Source organism: Gordionus sp. m RMFG-2023, chromosome 1 (assembly GCF_954871325.1).
Source record: "Gordionus sp. m RMFG-2023 chromosome 1, tfGorSpeb1-WG-v2, whole genome shotgun sequence".
NCBI lineage: Eukaryota > Metazoa > Nematomorpha > Gordioida > Chordodea > Parachordodidae > Gordionus > Gordionus sp. m RMFG-2023.
Genome location: NC_088775.1, coordinates 19,266,394 through 19,278,534, shown reverse-complemented (window position 1 = coordinate 19,278,534; position 12,141 = coordinate 19,266,394). Strand labels below are relative to the sequence as shown.

At 25.1% G+C, this 12,141-nt stretch overlaps 1 protein-coding gene across 1 annotated transcript; it reads left to right on the top strand.

Annotated features, from left to right (window-relative positions):
* The first annotated feature begins 9,603 nt into the window (after positions 1–9,603).
* Positions 9,604–11,698, top strand: LOC135931557 (uncharacterized). Its single transcript, XM_065468770.1, has 8 exons — positions 9,604–9,636; positions 9,689–9,745; positions 9,833–9,907; positions 9,950–10,003; positions 10,045–10,125; positions 10,169–10,972; positions 11,014–11,278; positions 11,364–11,698. The coding sequence occupies exons 5-8, from the start codon at positions 10,065–10,067 to the stop codon at positions 11,569–11,571; spliced, it is 1,338 nt and encodes a 445-aa protein (XP_065324842.1). The 5' UTR covers positions 9,604–9,636; positions 9,689–9,745; positions 9,833–9,907; positions 9,950–10,003; positions 10,045–10,064; the 3' UTR covers positions 11,572–11,698.
* The last annotated feature ends 443 nt before the right edge of the window (positions 11,699–12,141 follow it).

The window sequence follows — 12,141 nt, the reverse complement described above, 5'->3', positions numbered from 1 at the left end:
TATTGAAAGCTCAGTCATATGCACTACTACAGATATTTGGTCTACTAAGATAAGAATCTTTCTTGCAATGACGGGTCATTAGGTGATAGTGTTGTTAAACGGCTCATTTTGATCCGAATTTTTTATAAAACGGCTAACTCAATATTTTAGCCAGAAAAATTATGCCTAAGCCTCGAGATTTTGTTAATATATGTCTAGATCTTTATTCCTTCTATGAGCAAAATCTTCAGGCTTGCGTTTCTAGATGGAATATTGAGTTAGGCGTTTATAAAGGCTCAAAACGAGCCGTTTAACAACACTATTGGGTGATAAAATCATATGCTATTTTATTTATAAATTCAATTAAATATATTTTTAAATAAGCTCACAAACGACAAACGATAGTTTACAAAGACAATCTCTGGTCCTTGTTGTAAGAAGATTTTTGGGAAGCCCACATTTGATAAAATAGCAGATTTAGTTGATGAAATCTATCATGACTTTAGAATTGATGAAATCTATCATGACTTTAGAATTGATGAAAAAGTTATAACTGTGACAGACAACTGATCTAATTTAACAAAGCCTTTAAGCCTTGGATATTCTATGAAAGAAGGTGTGGAAAATGATTTTGACATCAATAAAGATGATAGAATTCGAAATCATTGAAAGTATAAATTAATACTTCTTTTATTGTAAAATTTATAATGGTATCGTAAATTTAATAAAAAAATTTATTCAAATAAAATTATTTATTTGTTTATATTTAAGGGTCTAAAGTAAAGAAGCATCAATATCATTGCCCCAGCACATTCGTTGTCTATGCCAAATGATAAGCCCTTTCGCCACAACAGATGTTTAGAACCTATTCTCCTATCATTTCTAGAATATCATCCCGACTAGCTAAGTGTACTAAGTTATAGAATGCTAGTAATAGACCTAAAACTGAGTTTATCAAAGCAGTTTTATGAAAATAAATTTAATTAGTTACACCACGCTGTACGAGATGGAATAGCATGTTTAATAGCCTTATTAGATTATTATTATTTAAAAGCGAACTTCCAAAATTATGTGAAAAATTAGAATTTCCAAAAACTAAGAGATATTGAAATGCAATATTTAGAAGAAAATTGTCATATAATGCTCCCATTGGCTATAGCGATTAACAAAATACAAAGCGAAATCAACTGCTATTATGGAGATTCAACTCCAATATTAAATATCGTTAAAAAAAATCACAAATTTAATTCAAACTTACATTTTTGCAAACCATTAGTTGATGCAGTAGAAAACTTTTTAAATAAAAGATTTAAAAATATATATGAATTTTATAATAACTTTAAAAGCGCATTTTTGGCCCCTATTTCTCATTTCTACTTTAAAAATCTTTGGATTAATGGTGAACTGAAAAAAAATACCGTCAGGATTTATTAATACATGAAGTTTTAATTATTTTTTAAAAATAATATAGAAATTAATATATAAACAACATCCTCAATTGATAAAGATGATGATTACTTTGCTTTAAAAGTACCGCATCCAATTCTAATAATTCAATAAATGATATTGAATTAGAGATCCTAAATTATATGAAAGATGATAGGTACAATATAAATATGTTAAATAGTTATAAATATATAAAGGAAATATTTATTAAATTCAACACAATATTACCACCCTCTGCCCCCGTTGAACGATTATTCAGCTTTGCTAATATAATCAATATACCAAATTGTCAAAGACTGAAAGTTGAAAAATTAATAATATTAAAAAATAATGCTGATTTATGATGTTGATTTATTGCTATTTACTAATTAATTTTTTGTTCTAATATTGTTTTTATTATTATACAATTTTTTAAAAAATATATCGCATTATTTTATATAACAAATTTGTTATTTTCTACAATTTATTTTCATATTTTTTATAAATTTATAATATAGTTAAAAAAATAAAGCTTGATACATTTTGATTTTGAGTATATAAAGTTTTTTAAAGAAAATATTATATCTTAAATACTAAATTTTATAAAGTATCAGTATCTGTATCCGAATACAAATTTCTGAAAATCTGCTTAACCCTAACTATGAATATTATTATCAACTAAAGTTTCTCTAATATAAAATTTCTTTTTTTATTTAATTATTAACTAAAATATTTTTAAATATAAATATATATTTGGTTAAAAAAAAATGAATAAAACAAGATGATGAATATTAATAAATAAGGAAGAAATGATATTAATAAAATAGGAGATGCAAATATTTATGAATTTATTAATGCGAATTTAATATATTTTTATTCACATTTAGTCTAGATATATAAGTAAATATTTTACTCATAATTTAATCACTATATAATTAACTTTTATCAGATCCTCCTCATGCATAGATGATCGCTTCTTAAACACAGATATAAAAAAAATTACTAACATTTCATGGAATGAAAATAATTGAAGAACTATTTCTATATTCTTGTAAAAGAATTTATTAATTTTATTTTAGATAATAAATTACATTTAGCTTAATCTAATAATAAAATGGAGTATTTGTTATTTAGTGTTGCTAAATGGCCCGCTTTGGGTCATTTTTAAAAATGGTCAGAATAAGATTTTCGACTTAATATTATGTAATCCTGGAGATTTTTCTCATAGTTGGTAGAGAGGTTTGGATCTTTATTTGTCAAATCTCGAGGTTTATATAATATTATTTTGGCTAAAACTATAATTGGCCATTTTAAAAAATCATCACAAATCGGGTCGTTTAACAATATTAATTGAATGGTATCGTTGTTGATAAAAAAAATACTCTTTTTTACCGTTCATTAGGGACAAGTTAAATAGACTAGTGTTGTTAAACTCCTAAATCGGATGGGTTGGTTGTTGAGCCCAAAAACGATCCAAACCTCGTTAGCTTGTTCATCTCATTATTTATTATCATTTGTATTTATTTATCAATGTTTGTAAATTAATATTATGATATATATCTCGAATAAAATAATTTTGGAATAATTGAAATGATAATGGAATAAATAATTTATCGAAATCATTCATAAGAATTAGAATCATAATTTGGAATATAGAATAATAGAATATTTGGAATTGTCTCGTTTTATATAATAATTTTTTATTTATTATTTAATTATTTTTATTTTTAAATTTTACTCCTTTATTTTTCAATTTAAACAATTTTTTTATATCATAATAAATCTTCAACTTGTTCTTTATAAAAAAATTTCTCTTTCTCCTTCCATTTTCATCTTAAAAACTTTTTCAACATCAAGATATTTAATCACCTTGCCTCTCTTTTTAATATTTGTTTTAATTTTCTTTATTTCCAAAGTTTTTTAAATTTTTTATTAATTATAAAATTTTTATTTTATTATTTTCTCTAATTTTTATTTCATTATTGTCTTTAATCACTATTATTTCTTCAATTGTTATCATATGATTAATTTATTTTAATTTATAAGAATTTATTTCTTTTTTAACATTTGGTATTAATTTACATAATTCAATTTTATTCAAGTTTTTATTATTTTGACCTTTAAAATTTTTATTAGGATAAGATATATTATTTGATCTAGATTTTTCATTTATCTCTTTTACCTCTTTATAATTACAAAAACATTTTATTATAGATATTGCTTCTTCATAACTTGAACTTCCATATATCGGTAACATTGTGTCCATAAGCAAATATAAGTCATCTGGTAGATTAAATGTTAAACTCAAAACATCTTTACTCTCATAGTATATTAAATAATCTTCTAATTCATTTATGGATTTTGTTTTATTCTTATTGTCCCATATAGGTTTATTCATATTTTTATTTTATTATTAAAATTTTATTATATTTATTTTTAATTTTAATTTTACATTTTAATCATCTCTTACGTGTTTTTAGAATTAAATTAACATCATTTTCCATAATCCTCTTTCATCTAGTTCTACCATGTTCCAGTATCTAAAATCATATCTAAATTTTTTTTATACTTATTTCAATTGGTAGCGTAATGATTATCAAGTATTCTGACACCATAATAAATGGGTATGGAAGGCAATTAAAATTATATTTTAAATTTATTTTATTTTTATTAACACTAAAATATTTAACATTTTGTGCTCTATATATACATTTTAAATTTACATTTTTACATATTAAAAATAATAAGTTTTTTAAAAGGTTATATATAAATAGAAATTCGACAAGTCCGTCCTTATATTTTATAAAAAGTAAAAGGAAATTTACGAAAAGGTCATTTAATTTAAAAAGAAAATATAAAAGTTTTAATATTCAAAAATTATATATTAACAGCAATATATTTTAGAGAATGAAATTAGTTCTTTTCGCACTGTATCCCTATCTACACTAACGAAGAGATTCTTTCCAAAGCCTCTTTAGTTATACCTTCCCTATTAATTTCATCAAAACTTCTATGATGGAAATATTGAGCATCAGTTATTAAATGTTGATTTTTCGAAAACCTTTCTGTAAAACTAGGTACGATCTGATCAATGATATAGCGAAACACTTCAATTCTGTAAATTTGAATAGTGTTTTGGACGTTCATCTGAGCATTCCTCAAAACACATCTTCTTTTAACGACTAATTCTAAGCTACTTTATTTCAGTTTCCATGCATATGTCATCAGGTATAATCAAATCGGCGAAATCTTTATTTTTAGATAATGCCATATTTGTAACCTTCACATATATTGAGATGAAATATATAGAATTTAAAGTAATTTAGAATCTTCAACCATTTTCCAGGCAGTCGAAATGTCTTAGAAATATCTTGATGGAGGCCCAATTATTTCAAAAATTTCCAAAAAATTTGTGCCGTTAGGAGGGTTTTAAATTTGAATAACTTTTCTAATAAAGTCTCGACTTCTGAAGTCGTTATAAAAAGATAATTTGTAATATATATAATGTAAGGCACTTATTGTAGAAGATATTAGCGCATCTTATTTTATTGAACATCCAAAAAATTGCTTTCTCGCGTGCCTTCCATCTTGTTTACCCAATTTTTTGAAGCCTATTTAATTTTTCTGAACTAATAAGCCGGTTATTCATACTTGCATTCGTCCAAACTTCCATTCTTTTATAAGATTCATTAAAAAATGTCGCAAGCCTACTTAGTAATCTAAATAGGTTTTTCGTTTCGAGATTATCACATGTCTCACAGTCACAACAAATAAGTTAAGAATATGGCTATAGCACCAAATATATATACTGTCTGGCTTCTTGCTTAATTTGAGCTTGCCATCCAATAAATTCACTTCTCATGTTAGCTGCATCATCAAAAGATTCTCGAATTATATTATTTAATTGTAGCCCTAACAAGAACTTAATAAATCAAAAAGTCCTTAACCTGAAGGATTAGTCACTTAAACTACTGCAAAAATTTTTCTGTAATTTCTCCATTATAAATGTATCGCAAACAAAATGTAGCTTGATCATATATGATTATATCCTGAGTGTTGTCCATCTGCATGCTGAATCTTTTATTTCCTAATTGTTCCTTAATTAGCTTTCTAAGCGTGTTTAGAATTGCATCAATAACTTTGCTAACGGTTGTCTTCGATAATAAGGTAATTAGGGAACTTCTTCCCTTTGTAACTTGCTTGAGAGTTTACGTTTTTTCTTCCTATGTTTGCTTCTTTGAATGGCCTTATTTAAATGATCATTCAGGATTGGATCATAATTAGATAGGTGACGTATCAGTTCTAGAAAATTTCCAGGATTTAAATTTATATCTTCAAAATTTGATAAGGTTTCATTGCAATCAGAACCTCTATATGTATTGACGCCCTAATAGTTTAAATATTTCAAATATAAGTTATTTTATATGAGTATTATTTTAAATATGCTTTGCTTTTCTAGCAATAAGTTTATTATTAACTGAATCTTATATGCTGTTGTCACTGGGTGCTTTAAGAAAATATTCCACTACTTGGATATGAACACTTGAATTTTTATGATTTCAACAACAGGATATATATGCTTAAAATGGGTGGTGAACCCTTTTGAAAATAAATTTTCATAACACCAAAGCTATACAAATTTAGCAGTAAATAGATTTAATTTCATGATTAATTATAGCAACTGAAAGTCAACGTGATGCTTTATCTTCCATAACTATATAATATAAACGCTATGTAAATAGCAGATTCACGGGTTGAATTGGATGTTCCTGTAAAAAAGTAAGTTTTTGTGGAATTGTCGTATTTAAATTCAAATGAAATAAATTTGACATAAAAGGTGAGATCTTTTTCTTCAAATTTGCTGCTTCTCTGAACGAAATGCTAGCTATTCTATTATAATTCGTAAATGTAGGTGTTTGCAATGTAGATAAAAATGAAGTTTTATTTAAAGTTAGGGATAGAATAGGAATGCTATTACCATTTGAAAGAAATAATATTGGAAAATTTGGTGAAATTGTATTACCATGTAAAGGTAAAGAAGAATCTAGATCTCTTAGGTTGATGTAATTGTAGTAGAAGTTATATCTCTTGTTGTTAAATATGCTAATTTTTTTTAAATTTGTGGTTTGAGTATATGTGAAAAATCTGATGTTATATTAGAACATGAACCAAAACTTATAATAGGTGAAGATACTTGTAATAAACATAAGATGTGATTTATGTGGACTTTTTATGGTATGAATTAGAAAGACAACTTTGTATTATCACCTTTTTTGGAGCATAAGAGAGAGCCTAAAGAAGTTTCAAGAAATGAAGATGTTTTTGATAAGTTTGTAGTTGTTATATTGAAAAAAGACAACTTTTGCTGTTTTGGATTTTCACCAGCTATCTTAAGTTCTTTATATGATTTATCATGAAGTTTTCTTCCACGTTTATATTTTCTTTTTTCACTATATATTGTATGCAAGATAATATAATATAGATTTAAATAAAAAATTAGAAATTATTAAATAAAATAGCTATCAAGGTTATCTATATATTTTTTTCTTTATATTTAAAGATCTATGTCAAATAAATTTTGATGTTATGTATGAATGATAATATTATTAATAATCAATATATTTTAGGTAAAGATTCCACTAGCCCAGAAAAATCCTTAAACATTTACATTGGATTGTGAAACAAATATGACTCATTTTATTTGGGAGGGGTGAGTATTATAAATTTTCTTAATGCTCATGCTTAGTTCTAGGTTAGAAAAGTTAATTTTTTTATAACTTAAGATAAATAAATAAAAATAATATGAAAGGTACCATATTTTTTTATATTAAAAATCTATCTTATCTTATATAAATCATACATAAACATATATTTAATATTAATATAATCATTTTATGGGGTTTGGTTTTGTTTGTGTTGTTTATTATTTTCATTTCGATCCATTTTTAATAAATGTTTATATTATAATAATAATTTTGTGTTTTCTATATATAAACTATAAATATCGCATAATTTTAATATTTACTTGCGGCTATTTATTTTAAGACAATAAATGGTTTTATTTTTAAATGAATGAATGAGTGAATTTTTTTATGTGCTTATGATTCGCCAGATAATTAAATTATTATTTAATAATTATTTAAATTTAATATTTACAATTTTTTTTATTAAAACATATTTAGATTTTAGGCCAATTTTTTTAAAAAAAATTCTTTTTTCTTTACTAAGGAGGCCCCTAAATTTGTAAAATCTCGAGGACCCATGAGAGATTTTCCCACTAGGCTTACTGGCCAGTCCACTCCAGTGACCTTCCTTTTCCAAACTAAAAGTAACATGATGTTCCAAGTTAAGACAAATAAAGGTATTATAAGGATACATTTAGACCGGGATCGGTTCTAAATCGCTAAACGAAAAATCGCTAAAAAATGGGATGTTCCCAATTTTGTTACCAGTGAAAATCCCAAAGATGGCTACTAGTGTTTTATTTAAAAAATGAAGATTCAAACCGTAGCAGAAAACATAAATAATTTACTTAAGCTTAGGAAATTAGATATTAAAGTATGTATAATTTATAGATATGAAAATTTTATTTACATTTAAATTTTTTTACTTGTAAACCAATTCAAAGTAAAACTTAATTGTAATTATATATTATTATATTTTAGATGTTTCACCTTTAAATATTTGAGATACATCTATTTAATTTATAGTTATTTAATATGATTTATAATTTTTAACTTGTATTTGAGAGGGTCAAGGATTCTCCATGAGATTAAGAAGATATTTGAGATACATCTATTTAATTTATAGTTAATTCATATGATTTATAATTTTTAACTTGGATTTGAGAGGGTCAAGGATTCTCCATGAGATTGAGAAGATATTTGAGATACATCTATTTAATTTATAATTAATTAATATGATTTATAATTTTTAACTTGGATTTGAGAGGGTCAAGGATTCTCCATGAGATTGAGAAAATATTTGAGATACATCTATTTAATTTATAATTAATTAATATGATTTATAATTTTTAACTTGGATTTGAGAGGGTCAAGGATTCTCCATGAGATTGAGAAGATATTTGAGATACATCTATTTAATTTATAGTTAATTAATATTATTTATAATTTTTAACTTGGATTTGAGAGGATCAAGGATTGTCCATGAGATTGAGAAAATATTTGAGATACATCTATTTAATTTATAATTAATTAATATGATTTATAATTTTTAACTTGGATTTGAGAGGGTCAAGGATTCTCCATGAGATTGAGAAGATATTTGAGATACATCTATTTAATTTATAGTTAATTAATATTATTTATAATTTTTAACTTGGATTTGAGAGGATCAAGGATTGTCCATGAGATTGAGAAGATATTTGAGATACATCTATTTAATTTATAGTTAATTAATATTATTTATAATTTTTAACTTGGATTTGAGAGGATCAAGGATTATCCATGAGATTGAGAAGATATTTGTGATACATCTATTTAATTTATAGTTAGTTAATATTATTTATAATTTTTAACTTGGATTTGAGAGGGTTAAGGATTATCCATGAGATTGAGAAGATATTTGAGATACATCTATTTAATTTATAGTTAATTAATATTATTTATAATTTTTAACTTGGATTTGAGAGGATCAAGGATTATCCATGAGATTGAGAAGATATTTGAGATACATCTATTTAATTTATAGTTAATTAATATTATTTATAATTTTTAACTTGGATTTGATAGGGTCAAGGATTCTCCATGAGATTGAGAAGATATTTGAGATACATCTATTTAATTTATAGTTAATTAATATTATTTATAATTTTTAACTTGGATTTGATAGGGTCAAGGATTCTCCATGAGATTGAGAAGATATTTGAGATACATCTATTTAATTTATAGTTAATTAATATTATTTATAATTTTTAACTTGGATTTGATAGGTTCAAGGATTCTCCATGAGATTAAGAAGATATTTGAGATACATCTATTAATTTATAGTTAATTAATAATATTTATAATTTTTAACTTGGATTTGAGAGGGCCAAGTATTCTCCATGAGATTGAGAAGATGTTTGATTACATCTATATGATTTTGAGTTTATTAGACACTTGTAAACCAATTCAAAGTAAAACTTAATTGTAATTATATATTATTATATTTTAGATGCTTCACCTTTATCATCAAACATTATCTTAGAACAACTGAGATCAAATTTTCAAGGTAAAAATATTTTATTACATAATTATAAAACAATAAACTCAAAATCATTTAGATGTATCTCAAATATCTTCTCAATCTCATGGAGAATCCTTGACCCTCTCAAATCCAAGTTAAAAATTATAAATCTTAAATAAATATTATAATTTTAGGTACAACATATTATATAACCATTATCTAAACACAAATTTTAAAATAGGTTATACTCAAAGTCATTCAGCTTACACATCCCCTCTTTGCTCATATATCTCCCCATATATTCCTGATTTTCAAAGTAACATTTTTATAACAAATCAATTTAATCTATAAAATATAGATGCTCCCAACATATCAAATGATTTCTATACATCTCTTAATTCAGAAATAGAAAGTAATAATTCTTAATGAAAATATATATCACTATATATATAGGCAATTATTTTTTAGAAAATATGAATAATTATGGATTTGCAGAATCTCTAATAGATTTTAATGAAAATATACATATTTTTGGTAAATTTCTATATAAACATGTAAAAATTTTCTTATATTTTAGAGGAACCAACATTTATCGATAGCCAAAAGGGCAAATCATTGCTCTTTTTTTTAAATTTTCTTTACCGTTATAACGGTACATACAGGAATACAATTTACTACCGTTGTCTAAAAGCTGATTGTAAAGTGACGTGTAAATATATTCAAGGATACACAATATCCAAAATGCATGAACATCAAAATCATGCTATACTTTTTCACAAATTAAAAACTTTGCAAACAGTAAAAGCAACGGTACAACAAAATCCTTTAGATACAAGGATGAATATCTATCTAAAGGCATTAAACCAACAATGCTCTGAAGATCCAGATATAATCAATTATCCAGGAGCCTTACCACCTTTTATTTCCTTTAAAAATACGATTAACCGTATTTTAAAACAAACCAGGCCAAATATTCCCATTAGCAATGATACAATTGTATTGACCACTGAATTGATAACAACATTCAGTGGTGATAGCTTCTTAATAAAAAACAACAAACTTATTGTATTTGGTTTTGTCATGTTAGTCAGTTTATCTTCCTATACAAAATTCATTTATATGGATGGGACTTTTTACACATGTCCACGTTTTTTTAGCCAATTATATACTATACATATCATGTATAATCAAACGATGATCCCTATCATATATGCACTTCTTCCAGATAAGAGGAAGGAGTCATATATTGAGCTATTTCAAATAATCGTGGAATATGGGACATTGAATGGTATCCAGTTTTCACCAGACATGGCACAAACCGACTATGAAGCAGGAGCGATATCTGCTCTACAATTTGTATTTCCCAATATTTTAGTAAAAGGTAAAGTTTAAATTATATAGAGTTGTATAATTTATTTTTAGGCTGCTTCGTCCACTTTACGCAGGCCATTTGGCGTAAAGTTCAGCATTTAGGTTTAGTCAAGCAGTATAAAGAAGAGACTGCTGTATACACTATTGTTCGAAGGATGAGTGTATTACCTTTATGCAAGAGAGAGGACATTCAAGTGGTCTGTGATTCTTGTGTAGATCTAGCAGCCAATGACCCGTTAATATTAAGTTTCTTAATATATATGGATACTACCTGGATAAATTCTGATGCAATCTTTCCTCATCAAATTTGGACCAGGTAATTATTTCATTTTTATTAATTCCTCACAATTCATATAAAATTTTATAATATTTTTAACATTTAATACATTGTTTGGTGTTAGGTATAAGATTCAAGGTCCTCGCAGTAATAATCATCTCGAAGGATATCACCATTCCCTCAAGCGAATGGCAAAAAATGCTCATCCGGACATATATTCATTAATTCGCGTTTTAAAAGATAACCAACGCCTGACAGAACTTAAAGTTATACAAATCAATAACGGGGAAATAGTTACGGGGAAAAATAAAAAATATGTGATGATTAATTAAAAAATATGTGATGATTAATAAAAAAATTGTAAACTTAACAGCATTATATGATATTACTTCTAATTTTTTTTTTTTTATTGATAAAGTGTCTGATTTAATAAAATCATAATAAATATATATTATTAAATTTAAAATAGTTGTAGATATATTGTTAATAAAAAATTTAATATAAAATTGATAAAAAAGACCAATATACTTGGTGTTTCGATTGAAATGATACTTTATTTTACTTATTCATAACTTAGTAAATTTTTTGTTTACATGACAAGATTTTCACTGGATGTAGATATCTATCATAAATCTATATACAGCGTCTACATGAGCGGGAGGGGTAGGAACAGTTTGCATCCATTTTTTGAGGGGGTGGGTGGTAAGCTGCTTTAATAAGGGTAGGATAAAAAATTTTTGGGGTTATCTATTAAATCTTGAGATGAAATAAGACAAAATTTATTGCTGTAAAAATTAATACTTTTATTATGGAATTATTATAATACAATTCATCGACCAAATCTATATATTGCAAACAATCATACACATTGTTTTCTAAATAAACTATCCTTTTAAATGTAA

Excerpts from the sequence above, each read along its gene's own strand:
- LOC135931557 (XM_065468770.1), top strand. The coding sequence starts at position 10,065 with ATGAATAATTATGGATTTGCAGAATCTCTAATAGATTTTAATGAAAAT. Across the intron at positions 10,973-11,013 it reads TCCCAATATTTTAGTAAAAG|GCTGCTTCGTCCACTTTACG; the intron begins GTAAAGTTTAAA and ends ATTTATTTTTAG. Across the intron at positions 11,279-11,363 it reads CCTCATCAAATTTGGACCAG|GTATAAGATTCAAGGTCCTC; the intron begins GTAATTATTTCA and ends GTTTGGTGTTAG.